General features: G+C 45.2%; 1 protein-coding gene across 1 annotated transcript; it reads right to left on the reverse strand.

Moving 5' to 3' along the window:
* Positions 1-2052: 2052 nt before the first annotated feature.
* sh2b1.L (SH2B adaptor protein 1 L homeolog) lies at positions 2053-19832 on the reverse strand. The gene is made up of 9 exons (XM_018241400.2): positions 18370-19832; positions 15234-16078; positions 7745-7846; positions 7574-7665; positions 7389-7489; positions 6594-6782; positions 6138-6349; positions 5884-6055; positions 2053-3301 (listed from the first exon to the last, which is right to left on the reverse strand). The coding sequence occupies exons 2-9, from the start codon at positions 16056-16058 to the stop codon at positions 3003-3005; spliced, it is 1992 nt and encodes a 663-aa protein (XP_018096889.1). The 5' UTR covers positions 16059-16078; positions 18370-19832; the 3' UTR covers positions 2053-3002.

Below are 19832 nucleotides of genomic sequence, written 5' to 3' on the forward strand. Positions count from 1 at the left end.
GAGCTTAGTGGCACAGTGTTGGGGTTTTAGAGCTTAGTGGCACAGTGTTAGAGCTTAGTGGCACGGTGTTGGGGTGTTCGAGCTTAGTGGCACAGTGTTAGAGCTTAGTGGCACGTGTTGGGCGAGTTAGAGCTTAGTGGCACGGTGTTGGGGGGAGTTAGAGCTTAGTGGAACAGTGTTAGAGCTTAGTGGCACAGTGTTGGGGTGTTAGAGCTTAGTGGCACAGTGTTGGGTGTTAGAGCTTAGTGGCACAGTGTTGGAGTGTTAGAGCTTAGTGGCACGGTGTTGGGGGAGTTAGAGCTTAGTGGCACAGTGTTGGGGTGTTAGAGCTTTGTGCACACATTAAATCCAGTGAGTGGGAAATGATACCAATAGGCGCAGGAATTGTGCTGCAAGGTGTCTTTATTCAACAACTACATGTTTATCAAGTGATAAAGATCTGTTAAACTCTAAACATGTAGAGCTCATGGATTTAATGATTGCATTTGCTCTGGATGGAACAACGGGTTCTTGAATAGTCCAGAATATAAAAAGAAAAGGGTAACTATAGCAGTTTATATTGACTTATATGAGCTTTGTGCACAAGTCAGGGCACTGTGAGTGAGGAAGAAACGTTGCACAGCCCAGGACTATCCATACGGGATGTTGTGTGGGAGATTGGGGCAGGTCCATTCCCTGGTTCTGAAGCAATTTATTATCACCTGGGCCTACTCTCCTCCCTTCTGTTCCCCTGATGTACAGCCTAGGAGACCTGCCATTAGTAGAGTGAAAGAAACAGAACCCCCATGGGAGAAAACAAGTTGAATCTGTTATTGCTTAGCTGTCTGCCAGTAGTGTTGCACCAAATGGAATTTCACTGGTGAATTCAATGTTAAGTGTAGCCCATTCCTGTGTCATTGAGCCCCACTGAGAGGCCAACAAACCTGCCCCTCTGTGTGACAATAACACAATACACACAATTGTGCCCTCTAAGTACTGCCCCCTAGTGTCTACTGTCTGCCACCCACACTTACACTAAACTGGGCATGCTCAACAAATGGCACCCCATTGGTCCAATCACAATTCAGAGCACAGCCAGAATGTACACTCACTACACCCCCGTCCCCAGCACAGCCCCCCATGGCTACACAGCAGCTTGTGATTATAAACTATAGTAGTACTTATCTGTTATCTACACCCCCGTCCCCAGTACAGTCCCCGTGGCTACACAGCAGCTTGTGATTATAAACTATAGTAGTACTTATCTGTTATCTACACCCCCGTCCCCAGTACAGTCCCCGTGGCTACACAGCAGCTTGTGATTATAAACTATAGTAGTACTTATCTGTTATCTACACCCCCGTCCCCAGCACAGCCCCCCATGGCTACACAGCAGCTTGTGATTATAAACTATAGTAGTACTTATCTGTTATCTACACCCCCGTCCCCAGTACAGTCCCCGTGGCTACACAGCAGCTTGTGATTATAAACTATAGTAGTACTTATCTGTTATCTACACCCCCGTCCCCAGCACAGCCCCCCATGGCTACACAGCAGCTTGTGATTATAAACTATAGTAGTACTTATCTGTTATCTACACCCCCGTCCCCAGTACAGTCCCCGTGGCTACACAGCAGCTTGTGATTATAAACTATAGTAGTACTTATCTGTTATCTACACCCCCGTCCCCAGTACAGTCCCCGTGGCTACACAGCAGCTTGTGATTATAAACAATACCACCTAACATTTTGGTAATAGAAAGAGGGACAAAAAGCGGTGAATATTTCTTAACCACACCCTTTTCCTGGGCCACACCCCCTAATTACCATGGGTATTTTACAAAAGGTTATGAAAGTTTGAACACATTTTTGTGGTTTTTATGTGTTATTACAGTTTTGCTAATGAAGGTGAATTTCCCTTTAAGCTGTAATTTACAGTTTCCCCAAGCGATCGCCTTATCTTAAATTGTTACAGTTGTTTCTTTGCTTATCTTAAATTGTTACAAATGTATCTAAGTGCACCTGCCACATATTCTGGGATCTCTGTACACAAAGGAAGAGAAGATTGGGGGCATTTAGTTAAGAGGTTTAATCTGGTTAAACAAAACATTTTTGTATTCAAAGAAAAAAACTGGTGTGTTTCCCTCCCATTTGTTTTTTTTTTTCTTTCGTTTTTTTTTTTATCTAAAAGCGATCCAACATATTTGTAAAATAAATAATGTAGATATATTTAGCCAATAGATTTTAAGGTAAATATAGTTTTACAAACAAAAGATGAAATCAGGAAGGAACATACACTCGATAGGCCATGGTAGAAAAATAAATAAAAAAAAAAACCCAAAGACAAGTGAAATGGAGAAATATATATATATATAGTGTGTGTCTGGGGATCTATACACTGTATGGTGTGTGTGTGTATATATATATATATATATAGATATACACTGTATCTATCGAACACATCCTAAAGTGTAAACACACCCAAACACATGATGTTTGGCCTGTAGCCTGGTCCCACACACCAACTCATGGCACCATCCATGAGATATCTCCCAAAGTCTACCCCCACACACTTACACACACACACACACACACACACACACACACTTACACACACACTTACACACTGAATAAAAAGGCCAGGGCTGGGCACATGAAGGGCACCTGTAAAGGGATCAACATGGAAAGAATAAACACAGATGCCAATCTTGAAGAGGGAACCAATGTTATCTGCCATAAGTGGCTAATGACCCGCCCCTGAGGATGTAGTGTATTATATGCGGGGGCGGAGTACAAATGCCCCTCCCACAGAGACACAAAGTGCCTGGTCACATGACAGTACAGAGCTGAGAGAGAAGCTGATCCACAGTAGTATGTAGTGTATAACCAATGTCAAGTCTTCTACTGGCCTTAGTGGAGCCTCAGTAGCGTCGGCCATGTTAGTGTGTCTGTACCTGGCCACTCAGTGGCATGCTGTGGGCACAAGAAGTCTGCTGCTAGCCCAGGTGGCACACTTGTGACTAATCACACAAAGGAATACTGGTTGTTCACTGCTCGTGCCCGGGAGGCTGCACTGCTGGAATCACTCATGTCCTCTGAGCTGGTTCCTCCTGGGTGGAGCTGCTGAACATGAACTCCACCTTCTTCTTGCTCCTCCTCCACGGGGGCTGCTCTCTCTTCATACTGAGCAGCTTCAGGAGTGGCTTCATCTGGTGGGGAGGAACTGAGTGGGTGCCATGGGGGCTGGGCTGTCCCATCAGCACCCCCATGTAGAGACAAAGGGTGAGGAGGGAGCGGGGGTGGGTTACGGCTGCTGGGGGTCTCTGCAAAACAAACACAACATCAAATAATGTTACACAATAAACAAGTCAAATACAGGACCCCAGACAGACACCAGTGATTTACATGGAGAGCAGTGAAGGGTGCACTAAACAAATTAGGGGAGAGTCTGAGAATCACATGGGACTCCTGGTGCGCGTGTTCATTAGAGCCGGCGCAAGAGGGAAGGCGTTCGGGGAGACTAATCACCACAAAGACGAGGCCATTAGTCACCAGGCGACTAAATCTCCCCGAATGGCCCAGTGTGCCCCTACCCTAAGGAGAGTGGCTGACTCTTTCACTGCTCTCACTTGTACTGACAGTTCTGCTGCCCCTGTCAGGAGGGAGAGTTGTGCGGAGCTGCTTATGGGGCATGAGTGGAAACGACACTTACATACAGTCATTCGCTCCAATGGAGATGGGATTTGATGGTGAGTCTGGGATGTGGTGGGGAACCTCACACACGGTCGTTCTACTATCAGCCCTGTCTCGGCCTGCAAAGAACAGACGGGCCAATCAGAGAGGAAGATGGGAGGATTAATGCAAGTGATGGGAAGAGAGGGGTGGAGGATTAGGCAAGAAAGCTTCATTGCTACAGATCCCCTCATACAGCACAGGTCTTTGTATTAGTCCCAATAGGATCTAAGCAGAGTCTGGTCTGAAGAACAAGTGAATTCCAAATGTTAAATCCTCACCCATGAGGGGAACATTGGGAAACATTCATTCCGTATCCTTTTGGATAACCACTACATTCCCTCAGGAAACACTAAATCCTCATCCATTTGGGAAACACTAAATCCTCTTCCCTTTGGGAAACACTAATTCCTCTTCCCTTTTGAAAACACTAAATCCTCTTCCCTTTGGGAAACACTAAATCCTCTTCCCTTAGGGAAACACTAAATCCTCTTCCCTCTGGGAAATACTAAATCCTCTTCCCTTTGGGAAACACTAAATCTTCTTCTTCTTTTGAAAACACTAAATCCTCTTCCTTTTGGGAAACCCTAAATCCTCTTCCCTCTGGGAAATACTAAATCCTCCTTCCGGTTGAAAACCCTAAATCCTCTTCCCTTTGGGAAACACTAAATCTTCTTCTTTTGAAAACACTAAATCCTCTTCCTTTTGGGAAACACTAAATCCTCTTCCCTCTGTGAAACCCTAAATCCTCTTCCCTTTGGGAAACACTAAATCCTCTTCCCTCTGGGAAATACTAAATCCTCTTCCCTCTGGGAAATACTAAATCCTCCTTCCGGTTGAAAACCCTAAATCCTCTTCCCTTTGGGAAACACTAAATCTTCTTCTTCTTTTGAAAACACTAAATCCTCTTCCTTTTGGGAAACACTAAATCCTCTTCCCTCTGGGAAACACTAAATCCTCTTCCCTCTGGGAAACCCTAAATCCTCTTCCCTTTGGGAAACACTAAATCTTCTTCTTCTTTTGAAAACACTAAATCCTCTTCCTTTTGGGAAACCCTAAATCCTCTTCCCTCTGGGAAACACTAAATCCTCTTCCCTCTGGGAAACCCTAAATCCTCTTCCCTTTGGGAAACACTAAATCCTCTTCCCTCTGGGAAATACTAAATCCTCTTCCCTCTGCGACATACTAAATCCTCTTCTCTTTGGGAAACACTAAATCCTCTTCCCTCTGGGACATACTAAATCCTCTTCCCTTTGGGAAACACTAAATCCTCTTCCCTCTGGGAAATACTAAATCCTCTTCCCTCTGGGAAATACTAAATCCTCTTCTCTTTGGGAAACACTAAATCCTCTTCCCTCTGGGAAATACTAAATCCTATTCTCTTTGGAAAACACTAAATCCTCTTCCTTTTGGGAAACACTAAATCCTCTTCCCTCTGGGAAATACTAAATCCTCTTCCCGTTTGAAAACCCTAAATCCTCTTCCCTTTGGGAAACACTAAATCTTCTTCTTCTTTTGAAAACAATAAATCCTCTTACTTTTGGAAAACACTTAATCCTCTTCCCTTTGGGAAACCCTAAATCCTCTTCCCTTTAGGAAACACTAAATCCTCTGCCCTCTGGGAAATACTAAATCATCTTCCCGTTTGAAAACACTAAATCCTATTCCTTTTGGGAAACACTAAATCCTCTTCTCTTTGGGAAACACTAAATCCTCTTCCCTTTAGGAAACACTAAATCCCCTTCTCTTTGGGAAACACTAAATTCTCTTCCCTTTGGGAAACACTAAATCCTCTTCTCTTTGGGAAACACAATCCTCTGTCCTTGAGGTCCTAACATTTTCCCGTACAGGAATTGAACCACTAGTGGGAAACACTATCTGCTTGTCCGTAGCTGGAAGTGTTAGGGTGTACGGCTCACACAGAGTTTAGGCGAGTGCTGTGGGAGAGATATGTGGTGGGAGAAGGCCTTTCATGCTTGGAGCACAGTTCATTACATGGCAGACAAAAGCTGAGTATGGCCTAAGTGATGATCCTGAAAGAAATGCACATGGAAGAGTGTGTGGGCGACTAATATAAAGCACACGTGTGCGTTTCACTAGACCTCACAGCAGATCCCACTGATGGTGGCACTATTAAGGCAAGACTTGGGAGGCCCCCGCAGGATATTCTCACCGTGCAGCCGCTGAGAAGACACCACATAACTGATGAGCGTGACGTCACTTGAGCCCCCAGATTCTAGAGGGATGGGGTGAACACGGAAGTGCTCCAGCATGTCGAAGATGGTCTGAAACCAGAGGTGTTGGACTCGGACCTGACCATCCTCATTGAGTGACAGACGCAGGTGCTGAGGGGAACACATGGGGGTCAGTGGACTGTATGCAGAGAAAACGGTTGGGTTCTACATCGTGAATAAGAAGAAGACTCACCTTGGCTTTCCCTTGGAAGTTAAAAGTCAGCACATACTCCCCCCGCCGTGTTTCACTTTGTCGCACAAGGAACACCCCATGGCTGCTAGTGCCCCCGGCCAACACCAGCTGTGCAGCCTTCAGTCTTGATAGGGTGCCATGAAACCACTGATACTCACACAGAGGGTGCTCCCCATCCCCAGCTTCTGGGTCCCCCTGGAAGAGGAATGGCACTGCACAAAGATTTAGAAAAGGATTCAAGTGAAACAATCGCCCTGCTTCTCCCAAACTACCCCCTGTCTCTCCCCATGTAAGAAATAAAAAGAGCCAGACAGCGACTGGATGATCTGAGATGAAATATAAAAAAGGTGCAGAGAAAGTGAATGAGGATCATGATCATCTGCAGGTGAACACTCCCCGTTACTGAGTTTAGTGGGAACCTCCCCTTCACCCACTTAGTACAGCCCAACATCCTACCTGCATTATCAGGGGTGTCAGGGAAGGGGGGGCCCATGGGATTCACCAGCCTCTCATTGTCGTCAATCGGTGCCCTGGGTGGCAATTCTGGGGGGAGACGTTCCATGGAGTCAAAGTTTGAGGGTGTCATGGAAACTGAAGTGGGGGAGATGGAAGCCAAGGGGAGGTCAGAGAGGGCCCCATAAGCTCCTGGAGATGGAGACAAAGGTATAATTACTTATGGAAAGGAGCCTGCACAACTACACATACCATTAGACATTTTGTGTAAAAAATAAGAATGTACCAGTGCATTACATATAGAAAAATTGTGCTTAAAAATTTAGTGTTTCAGGCTGATTGATTGAATATTTCTGCAAAACCTTAATAATCCCTCCCTTCCCTTCCACTTGCTGCTCCCTGAATTCCCAGGCTGTGCACTCAGCTCACTGCACTGTAGGACAGGAACCAATCAGCAGCTAGCAGGACCTGATAGGGAACTGAAGCCTGTCTGTGCTTGTGTGACTGCAGGGCTGTGATTGGCTGTCCCCCTCCTACTGTGCTTCTGGCAGGGACACGCCCACCCCTCATTTGAACCAGAGAAGATCTATAGGGAGCTCCAATAAAGGGGCTATTTTTAAAGATAATATTAATGTTTAGCACCATGTAAAAGCAACATCATATATTACTTATAATTACCTACAAAATTAGGGTTTTTTCATTTATCCTATACATCTCCATTAAAGATAATAAAGCAAATTGCAAGCTATGTGAGGAGCAGCTTCATTACAGCTCTACATGTGCCACTGTACTACTTACCTTGGCAGAGAAGTTCACTGCTCTCACTGGGTATAAGAGGTAGATCCCGACTGCTTTCTGATTGGTTAATGTGAGGTAGACCAGAGGTTTCAGGGTCGGTCCTACAGGAGGGAAAGCAGTGGTGAGACACAGACAGGGGGTACAATGAGTTACAAGTCATGCTCTCTATTTGGCTCCCAACTCACCTAGACACCATGCAGTCCTCTATGTCAGACAGCCACGACTTCATCTGCAGAGCATCCATGGACTCTAGAATGTACTCACAGGAACTCTCCGTCTGTGGGAACAGCAGGAGCATTAGTATAGACCCACACCCACAAACCAAAAAAGTCTAACTAGCTTAAAAAGCCCCTCACCTTCAGCACAAACGTGTTTTCTTTGTCTGGCATCTCCAGCAGCGTTGTGGTCCGGACATCCACAATGGACGAGCAGAGAATGCTGACCCTTGGCTTTGTGGCCTACAGGGGAATAAACAAGGATATGAAGGCTGTGCAGGTTACTAGACTGCAACATAAACATCCACAAGCTCACATCAAGGGCACCAAGATCAGTGTCAGGGTAACATTTGTTTATTAAAGTTTTAGGGGCCATCAGATATCATACTCTGCTAATAAAGGGAATAACCAGAGACTGTCAGATATCATACACCACTAATACAGGGAATTATTAGAGAAGTCAGATATTATACTCTGCTAATAAAGGGAATTATTAGAAAAGTCAAATATCATCCTCTGTTAATAAATGGAATCAGAGACTGCCAGTTTCATACTCTGCTAATAAAGGGAATTAGGGACTGCCATACAGCATACTCTGCTAATAAAAGTAATTATTAGAGACTGAAATATATCATACACTGTTAATAAAGAGAATTAGATACTGTCAGATATCATTATTTGCTAATAAAGAGAATTAGAGACTGCCAGATATCATACTCTGCTAATAAAAGGAATTATTAGAGACTGAAATATATCATACACTGTTAATAAAGAGAATTAGATACTGTCAGATATCATACTCTGCTAATAAAGAGAATTAGAGACTGCCAGATATCATACTCTGCTAATAAAAAGAATTAGAGACTGTCAGATATCATACTCTGCTAATAAAGGGAAATAAAGCCTGCCATACATCATACTCTGTTAATAAAGAGAATTAGATACTGTCAGATATCATAATTTGCTAATAAAGAGAATTAGAGACTGTGAGATATCATACTCTGCTAATAAAAAGAATTAGAGACTGCCAGATATCATACTCTGCTAATAAAGGGAAATAAAGCCTGCCATACATCATACTCTGTTAATAAAGTGAATTAGAGACTATCAGATATCATACTCTGCTAATAAAAGGAATTATTAGAGACTGAAATACATCTGTTAATAAAGAGAATTAGATACTGTCAGATATCATACTTTGCTGATAAAGAGAATTATGCGGTCGGCCCTACCTGTCAGTGCAGGACGTCTGGGGTTAATGTTCTCCCCTCTGGAGGCAGGACAAACAGTAACTCTTTCTTGAGCTCCTCCTCTTCCCGTTCTCCACTTCCTCCCATCAGTTTTTTGTTTGTCCTGCTCGGGGGCGGACATATCTTCCTCCTCTCCAGAATTTTTTTATTATTTTATCAAGATAGAATAAACAAGAAAAGGTTCTTGTGTGCTTGTTGTTAGTGAGCCCCCTGCGCGCTCCTCAATTTGAGCCCAGAACGAAGATCTATGGTGAGCTCCAGGGTTAAGCCCGTCCAGTATGTGCGCTTCCCTAGTAAGTATGCATGTTTTTCATGTCTGAGCCCCCCACATATAGGCGCGCTCCATAAGTGAGCCCCAACTGTATTGTGTGCTCCGGTTTTACTCACGTTGAGCCCTTGCCTGCTGACCTATTACTATGCGTGCGCTCCCCCTGTGAGCCCCTTACCGACTGGTGCCGTTTTCAGGCTGTCGCGTGTTTGCGCAGGCGCATTTCCGGACTACAAGTCCCATAATGCAACGGTCAGTTAGGCGCGAAGTAACGCTTGACGTCACTTCCGCCGCCATTCACTCTGGTGCGCATTTCAGCGTGGTTTTCAGCAAAGAAGCTACTATGGCGGCTCAGGATGATCTCCTAGACCTGATCCATGCTATGACTCCTGATAAGCACTCTACACGCAGTAAGAAAGCTTATAAATCTTCTAGAAGGGTGAGGAAAAGGAAATGCTCCAGATCTCCTTCCCCTGATAAGTTGCCCAAGCTGCACACTATTGACTCTGAGTCTGATTGTCAGCAATCTGACCCTGGCTCACAATCTATGCCTAACATTGTTACAAATGCTGACCAAGCTCACTCACTGCCTTCAGCCAGCAATTCTGCACCTAGCAAAGAACAAAATATACCTATCACTCAGGAGTCTATTAGTCCTACACAGGACACCAACCAATTAGCCCAATTAATGGAATGGATACAAGGTCAGGTTAAGGCTTCAGTTTCTCAGGCCCTTAAAGGTCAAAGTAAACAACTTAAGAAGCAGAAGCTAGAAGTTTCTTCTATCTCCAGTTCTTCACTACCATCACACTCAGACAGTGAATCTCATAGTTCTGATTCTGATGCATCTTCATCTTCTTCAGATAACTCACCTTCTGCAAACAAGCAGCCAGATGAAGTCAAAACACTCCTTAAACATATTTGTGATACCTTGGAAATAGCAGAAACTCAAACTCCTATTTCTAAAGCAGATAGAGTACTGGGCAATAAATCCAAAAAATCCAGATTTTTCCCCACGAGCAAGGGTATTACCAAAGCCATTGCGGACGAATGGGCAGAGCCTGATAAAAGAACCACAATTTCTCAAAAATTTTTCAATAAGTTCCCAGTGGCGGATGAGTTCAAATCCGTGTGGGACAAGTCTCCCAAAGTGGAATCAGCTATTGTCAGACTGTCAAAAAATACTACCTTACCCACTGAGGACGCAGGTTCTTTCAAAGATCCCATGGATAAAAAAATGGACTCCGCACTCAAGAAAGGTTTTCTCAATACAACTGCGATATTTCGCCCTGCATCTGCAGCACTGTCAGTAGCCAAGACTGCACGCTACTGGTGTCAAGATTTAAAAAAGAAAGATCCTTCTACTTTGGATTTAGATAAGATATCAGCTGCCTTCTCCTTTCTCAGTGATGCCTCACTTGAAATTGCTAAACTCGCAGCCAAAGCTTCAGCCTCCTCCATAACTGCTAGGAGGGCCTTATGGTTGAGACAGTGGGCAGGGGATTCTGCTTCCAAGCACAAGCTAACATCTCTCAAGTTTGAAGGTTCTTACCTCTTCGGTTCTGAACTCAAAAAAATCATTGCTGATGTCACAGGTGGTAAAGGTGTTTTTCTGCCTCAAGGCAATCGAACCAAAAGAGATTTTCATAAGAGAAACTACCATCATAGATCATGGAATTCTTCACAGAAATCTTCCTACAGACAGAGGCCAACTACCTCTCAGTCATCAAATAAAAAGTTCAAATCTTGGCAGTCTCAGCCCAGAAACATCAAGAGATCAGGCCCTGCCAAGACGCAGGATTCCTGACTCCAATCCAAACCACCATTCTATCCCGGTCGGAGGTCGCCTTCAAAAATTCCACTCCGTCTGGGAACTCACTATCCAAGACCAGTGGGTACTTCAAATCCTTTCATCAGGTTACAAAATTCCATTTCAAACACTGCCACGGCATCGATTTGTTCCTTCTTCGACATCCATAGATTCGAAGAAAGCAATGGTCCTTCACGACATTATACAAGACCTACTACACAAAGAGGTGATAGTTCCAGTTCCAACTCTACAACAATTCCACGGTTATTACTCCAATCTTTTCTTAGTGCCAAAAAAAGATGGGGGTTTCCGTCCAGTACTCAGCCTCCATCCCCTCAACAAACATGTTCGTTATCAGAGGTTCAAGATGGAATCAATGAGGTCCATCACAGCATCTATTCCTGCCGGGGCGTTCCTGTCCAAAGTAGACCTTCAGGACGCATACTTGCATATTCCCATTCACCAAGAACACCAACAATTTCTCAGGTTCATGATTCAAGGGCAACATTTCCAGTTTCGAGCGATGCCCTTCGGGCTCACCTCAGCCCCCCGGGTCTTCTCAAAAGTCTTGGGGGCATTGATTGGCAACATCAGAGCGACCGGTTGTCATATCTTTCCCTATCTCGACGACATTCTGATTTATGCCACGTCGCACCATCAAGCCCAGCTCATGACACAGAAATGCATTCTCACATTATCCAATCACGGTTGGATAATCAACTACAGCAAGAGCATCTTACATCCCACTTGTCATCTAACATTCTTGGGCATGGAGATCAACTCCATTTCTCAAAAGGTAACCTTACCTCAGGACAAGTATGTGAAGCTATCAGCCTCAATTCTTCAACTTCTATCCAAACCATGTCCTACAGCGGACGACATCTTGAGATCACTGGGTCTCATGGCAGCTTCCATCGATGCAGTTCCCTTTGCTCGTTTCCATATTCGACCGTTGCAAAACCATTTTCTCCAGTACTGGAACAAGAATCACCAGGATCTGTCCCAGATCATTTTGTTGCCTCCTCAAGTCACACGCACTCTTCAGTGGTGGCTTCAACCAAACAATGTCCTAACTGGGAAGCTCTGGCAGACACCAGAACCAGTAGTCATCGCAACGGATGCCAGTCTTTCCGGTTGGGGAGCTCAATGGAAACTTCAATCTTGCCAAGGGACTTGGTCACAGCAAGAGAAGACCCTACATATCAATGTCCTAGAGATTCGGGCGATTTTCAATGCACTTACCTTTTGGCAACACCTCCTACAAAACTCCCATGTTCGGATCCAGTCCGACAATGGGACAGCAGTAGCCTACCTCAACCGCCAGGGCGGTACCAAGAGCAAGAGAGCCATGGTGGAGATATCCAGGATTCTTTCCTGGGCGGAAACCCACAAGGTGCACATTTCGGCGGTCTACATTCCGGGAATACAAAATTGGCAGGCGGATTTCCTCAGCCGCAACACATTGGATCCGGGGGAATGGATGCTCCACAAACTTGTTTTTCAACAAATAGTCAATCGATGGGGCAACCCATGTGTGGACATCATGGCATCCCGATACAACGCACAATGCCAACGGTTTTTCTCCAGGGTCCAGGATCCTCTCGCGGAGGATGTCGACGCCTTAACTACTCCTTGGTCTTTTCACCTAGGTTATGCCTTTCCTCCGATTCCGATGATTCCCAGGCTTCTTGCAAAAATACGCAGAGAGATGGTTCCCACGATCTTGGTGGCACCAGCATGGCCACGGAGGACTTGGTTTGCCGACATCATGAGTATGGCGGTGGGCACACCGTTCACTCTGCCTCTCAGGCCGGACCTTCTTTGTCAAGGTCCCATCTGGTTCCCGGACATTCACAAGCTACATCTCACTGCATGGATGTTGACTCCCACATGTGGATGTTGAAAGGTTTTTCCAAATCTGTTGTGAAGACCTTAATGGCGGCACGTAAGTCTTCTACGGTGAAGGCTTATTACAGGTACTGGGCCATTTTCTTCTGATGGTGCACTGACAAGTGTTTGGAATGGAAATCTTGTTCCTCACCTCAAATTTTGCAGTTTCTCCAAGATGGAGTTGACAAAGGCCTCAGTGTGTCTTCTCTCAAAGTTCAACTTTCTGCATTGGCTGCTTTATTCCATCAACAGTGGGCCCTCTTACCTGAGTTCAAGTTATTTTTTCAAGCCATGTTGAGGTTGCGTCCTCCCTTACGCGATCCTACACCGCCTTGGGATCTCAATCTAGTTCTGAAATGTCTCCAGCATCCTCCTTTTGAACCACTAGAATTGTTGGACATTAAGTTGCTAACTTTTAAGACTGTTTTTCTTTTTGCTATATGTTCTGCCAAAAGAGTCTCTGACATAGCAGCGCTCTCTTGTGTATCTCCGTGGTTGATATTTCATGCTGACAGAGCGGTTCTGCGGACAGTACCCTCTTTTTTGCCGAAAGTCATTTCTCCCTTCCACATCAATCAGGAGATTGTTATTCCAGCCTTTTCTCAGGACTCCGCACATGACGATCATTCCAATCTCCATACCCTCGATCCAGTCAGGGCCTTGCAGAATTATGTCATTCAGACCAAATCAATTCGGAAGTCAGAGTCTCTCTTTGTTCTGCATGGTGGCCATAATGCAGGTAACAAAGCATCTAAACGCACTATTGCTCGATGGATAGTGTCCACCATACATACAGCTTATTCACTAGCAAATCAACCGTCTCCTGTTCATACAAAGGCTCATTCTACAAGGAAGGTCGGTACTTCCTGGGCATTTTTCAACAATGTTTCTCCGGAGAGCATTTGCAGAGCTGCAACCTGGACTTCGCTGCATACTTTTTCCAGATTTTACAGACTGAACTTACAACACCAAGCCGACTCTCAATTCGGCAGAGTGGTTCTACAAGCAGCTAATTCAGTTTAATTCAGTTTTTCATGTATATAGTTCCCTCCCTATTTTTGGACGGCTTTGGGACATCCCCAGACGTCCTGCACTGACAGGTAGGGCCGACCGCATAAAGGAGATTTACTTACCGATAAATTCCTTTTGCGTAGGCCCGTACTGTCAGTGCAGCATCCCACCCTATTTTGCGGATGCCGCGTTTTTTCGTAACTTAGTAAGATATCAGTTCTCCACTCGCAGACTTTATAACAAACTGATGGGAGGAAGTGGAGAACGGGAAGAGGAGGAGCTCAAGAAAGAGTTACTGTTTGTCCTGCCTCCAGAGGGGAGAACATTAACCCCAGACGTCCTGCACTGACAGTACGGGCCTACGCAAAAGGAATTTATCGGTAAGTAAATCTCCTTTAGAGACCGTCAGATATCATACTTTGCTAATAAAAAAAATTAAAGACTGTTGGATATCATACTCTGTTAATAAAGTGAATTAGAGACTGCCAGATATCATACTCTGCTAATAAAATGAATTAGTAGAGACTGAAATACATCATACACTGTTAATAAAGAGAATTAGATACTGTCAGATATCATACTCTGCTAATAAAGGGAATAACCAGAGACTGTCAGATATCATACACCACTAATACAGGGAATTATTAAAGAAGTCAGATATTATACTCTGCTAATAAATGGAATTATTAGAGACTGAAATATATCATACACTGTTAATAAAGAGAATTAGATACTGTCAGATATCATACTCTGCTAATAAAGAGAATTAGAGACTGCCATACATCATACCCTGCTAATAAAGAGAATAAGAGACTGTCGGATATCATACTCTGCTAATAAAGAGAATTAAAGACTTTCAGATATCATACTCTGCTAATAAAGAGAATTAGAGACTGTCAGATATCATACTCTGCTAATAAAGAGAATTAGAGACTGCCAGATATCATACTCTGTTAATAAAGAGAATTAGAGACTGCCCAATATCATACTCTGCTAATAAAGAGAATAAGAGACTGTCAGATATCATACTCTGCCAATACAGGGAATTAGAGACTGTCAGATATCATACTCTGCTAATAAATGGCATTGGAGAATGTCAGATTATAATATTCTAATAAAGGGAATTAGAGACTGTCAGATATATTATTCTAATAAAGGGAATTAGAGACTGTCAGATATATTATTCTAATAAAGGGAATTAGAGACTGTCAGATATAATATTATTCTAATAAAGGGAATTAGAGACTGCCAGATATCATACTCTGCCAATAAAAGTGAAGAGAGTATATAAGAGCACTATATGAAGTGGTTGAAAATGATCACAGTAATATGCAAAGAGAAGGGCTAGGGGGTAACAGTGAATCTGCAGTGTGGGTAAGAGGAAAGTGAGTGGGGCCTCACCTTAGGAGGAATGTAAAAGTCCAAGAGGTAACCTTCTGTGTGATCTCCCCCAGACTTGCGCAGAAGCAGTCGGCACTTCTGCCACCTGGCCCGGCTACTGTTCACTTCCTCGGCCAGCACAAAGTTCAGGACCCCTTCCCGCCTCACATCTCTCAGCTCTGTTCTATGGGGGGGTGGCCGGCTCAGCCGTAACTTCTCAAATCTATGAGTCCACCTTTCCGCGGTGGTCCTGCTGGCTGAAGAATTGCAGTTTCTGTTGGCTCCAGTGGTCTCCTCAGTAGGAGACTCCGCAGAGCTTTTCCATTGCAGAATGCCCCTCACACTGCCCCGTACACTTCGACTGACATTGCGTAAAGAGAACCTTTTCTTCAGCCGTGGCTTGGCGCTAGTTGAAGATGTGGACACGTCCTCTGAACTGTGGGACTGGCTGCTTGAGAGTCCAGAGGTAATACCAGAGGAGTCTTGCCTGGGCTGTGTCTCTACTGGGGAAGCCAGGGAAGAGTCACTACAGGTCTCAGACAAGTCCCGATTAGAGGACTGGACTCCAGTAAAAGGGGCAATAGTGCAGCGAGTTGGAGAAGGGCCATCAGAAACTTGGCTCTTGTTCACTTCTGTCTGAAAGTGCTCCACAAAATGCTCCGCAAACCTTCTGGAGAAGCTGCTTTCTGCTCCTGGCATGGCATACTGCGGGTTCTCACTGAGAAATGTCCGAAAACGCTGGGCAAAGTCCAAAGCAGCAGCATGAGCGTGGATCTCGCAGAACTCCTTCCAGTTGGGTGAGGGGGAGCAGCAGAAGCCCTCTGGGGGGTTGCTGCCATTCATCATGAGGGCACAGGCCAAATCAGCTGCCAGGAGACAAACACATGGGTCAATAGTGCTTGGCCATCAAACTTCATTTGTCGGACAGTTATCAGTGAGCATTAAACACACCACCATGAGCCCAAAGCAATATCTCATTCACAGAACATTTATTTCATTTAGAGGGGGAAACGTGATTTTAGCTGATCCCCAATATCTGAAGGAAAGTTCCCCGAACACTCCCCATTGGCTAAGCCTAGTAGATAATGGAGATACAGTATACATATAATATAATAGCAGGACCTTTACATTAAACACAGAAATACTGGTGGATACAGGAGCTACAGGGTCCTGCTCATTAGAGCTTGCAATCAAAAGCAGAAAGCATTAGATCAAGCAATTTCTCATTTATGAAACATATATTTAATTTAGAGGGGGAAACGTGATTTTAGCTGATCCCCAATATCTGAAGAAAAGTCCCCCAAACACTACCCACTGGCTAAGCCTAGTAGATAATGGAGATATATATATATATATATATATATATATATATATATATATATATATATATATATTATAGCAGTCTTTACATTGAACACAGAAATACTGGGGGATAGAGGAGCAAGAGGGTCGTGCTCATTAGAGCTTGCAGTCTAAAAAAGAAAGCATTAGATCATGCAGAATCCTTTAGAGAAATGCCTGCATATAGGGGAAATAAAGCATTATAAGGGCCAGCAAATCACTGGGGCAACAGAGAAGAATTTTTGGGTAAGCTCCTATATGGTACTGTCTGCTGACTGGAAATAAACAGAAGAAAACGCTATATTTTCCATTTTTTATGATTGATTCCTCTAAATGAACTAAGGTTAACCCTGTACATACAAGACCTGGCAGTACAAATGTTAGTACCACGTGTCTGTTACCTTGCTGGCCTGGGAACAATAATGAATACGTGCCAAGAATTTGTGCTGTGGACAACACTTGTCTTAGCCGGCAAGTCTGACTCACCAGAGCACAAGAGCCATTGCTGATAACCCAGGCCCTTCTATTAATAATACACAAGTGCTTTCACTTTTACTTGGGCATGAGGCCTGTGAGGTGTGTATGGAAGTGCCCGTTCCAAAGACAGTGACGTACGCCAGGCATACATACCTCTTCAGCATTCCAGATTATGTACCGGCAGGACAAAGAGTCTACAGCTGCCTGTGTTTGTGTAAGGCCTTGGGTTATATAATATATGTAGTCTATATGTAGTCTATACATTCTCTCTGTGTTTTGCCCATTTGGCTTGCCAATAAACAGCAAGTGACAGCTGCTATAGAGAAGGGTCTCAGAGAAGGAAGGAAGGGTCTAAGAGAAGGAAGGAAGGGTCTCAGAGAAGGAAGAGTCTCAGAGAAAGATGGGTCTCAGGGAAGGAAGAGTCTCGGAGAAGGAAGGGTCTCGGAGAAGGATGGGTCTCGGAGAAGGATGGGTCTCGGAGAAGGATGGGTCTCGGAGAAGGATGGGTCTCGGAGAAGGATGGGTCTCGGAGAAGGATGGGTCTCGGAGAAGGATGGGTCTCGGAGAAGGATGGGTCTCGGAGAAGGATGGGTCTCGGAGAAGGATGGGTCTCGGAGAAGGATGGGTCTCCGAGAAGGATGGGTCTCCGAGAAGGATGGGTCTCCGAGAAGGATGGGTCTCCGAGAAGGATGGGTCTCCGAGAAGGATGGGTCTCCGAGAAGGATGGGTCTCAGAAAAAGAAGGAAGGAAGGGTTTCAGAGAAGGAAGAAAGGGTCTGAGAGAAGGAAGGAAGGGTATCGGAGAAGGAATGGTCTCAGAGAAGGATTGGTCTCAGAGAAGGTAGGAAGGGTCTGAGAGAAGGAAGGAAGGGTCTGAGAGAAGGAAGGGTCTGAGAGAAGGAAGGGTCTGAGAGAAGGAAGGGTCTGGGAGAAGGAAGGGTCTCGGAGAAGGAAGGGTCTCGGAGAAGGAAGGGTCTCGGAGAAGGATGGGTCTCGGAGAAGGATGGGTCTCAGAGAAGGATGGGTCTCAGAGAAGGATGGGTCTCAGAGAAGGATGGGTCTCAGAAAAAGAAGGAAGGATGGGTCTCAGAAAAAGGATGGGTCTCAGAAAAAGAAGGAAGTGTCTCAGAGAAGGATGGGTCTCAGAAAAAGAAGTGTCTCAGAAAAGGAAGGGTCTCTACAGTAAAGACACATGATGAAGTTTCAAGCACAGCAGCTATGGAAAGAAGCCTCGGTATCAGTCACATCAGTCTCTCGCTGCAGGGAATCACTCACAAGAGGTGAAATGATACAATGATATAAACATCCCATAATGACACATTAACATAACATAGATTTACCTCCTTGTATCTCCTTGTCTTCTGCCCATCCTGTAGCAAATTCTCTGCCCAAGGCTCTCAATATTTGGTCCCTGGCTCCTCCTAGGTTGTGGCCCCTGGCTCCCCGCTAGGCATGGCAATACCTGTCCCTAATTCTGCCAGTCCCAGAAGCCCAAGGAGCAGTCAGCTGGGGGGTTCCTAATTGTAAGAGAAAGTCCTACGGAAGATGTTATTTTGAAGGGCCACTTTGTGAAGGCTGCAATAAAGTGATGTAACCCCCCAGTTTCATGACTGTGCTCCCCTAATATAAAGAGAATGTCCCCTGACCAAGAATGATACACACAATCCCTACTGAGCGTCTGGAATATAATGTGTCTTGCGTTACTGAGGGAACATGAGTAGAAAGCCCTGAATTAGTGACGGAATTCCTTCAATGCCAAGTTTGTTTGCACTGACCCTATAAAGAAGTCCCATGGGGTGAATACCCCCAGGTGTAGTGTGCAGGATCCCCCAGATTCAGGGTCACAATATAGTCGCACCAGACATTTCTAGGGCCCATATTTCTATGTAGTGTGGGGAACCGCTGAAAAGACAAAAGTACAATTGTTCCTACAGGAGTTCCCTCAGATTACAAGAATTTGTTCCCCTGGGGTACAGGTTACAGTCTCCCCTAATTGAAGGGATCTTGATTTCTGGGTTCAGCCTACAGTCACCCCATAAATGGAGCCCCCAATGACCCTCTCAGTAGGGTTCTTTATCTCTGGAGCCCTTAGACTGGCTCTTGTATGATGTACCTAGAACCCAGGGGCCCTTAGAATGGCTCTTGTTTGAGGTACCTAGAAGCCATGGGCCCTTAGACTGGCTCTTGTCTGATGTACCTAGAACCCAGTGGCCCTTAGACTGGCTGTTGTATGATGTACCTAGAACCCACGTACCCTTAGACTGGCTGTTGTATGATGTACCTAGAACCCACGTACCCTTAGACTGGCTCTTGTTTGAAGTACCTAGAACCCAGGGGCCCTTAGACCGGCTCTTGTCTGATGTACCTAGAACCCATGTGCCCTTAGACCGGCTCTTGTCTGAGGTACGTAGAAGCCAGGGGCCCTTCTTAGACCGAGGCTCGTGGGCAGGAGGAGGCAGAGGAACACGATGTAGTTGGTCTCCTAGGGCCGGACAGGGAGCGCCTGGTGTTTGGGGAGCCCTTATAAAGAGAGGTGAATGTTCCTATAGGGAAGTGGCCCTGGCTCCTGGGGTCCTATTAGGAGGCTCCTGGGGCCACCGCTGGGGGATGTGTGGCTTCAGTATGAGCAGGTGGCTACAGGAAAGAAGGGGTTCAACCTCGCAGCCCGCCGACCCCACTCCAGCCTTGTTGACTGACACAGTCCTGTCGCGTTCCTTGGGCTGCGGCCTGAACACAACAGCGCCTGCGCACTCCCTGTGACGTCACCACGGGCACCAACGAGATCGCATGTAAACAAGGCCTG

Source organism: Xenopus laevis, chromosome 9_10L (genome assembly GCF_017654675.1).
Source record: "Xenopus laevis strain J_2021 chromosome 9_10L, Xenopus_laevis_v10.1, whole genome shotgun sequence".
Classification (NCBI taxonomy): Eukaryota; Metazoa; Chordata; class Amphibia; order Anura; family Pipidae; genus Xenopus; species Xenopus laevis.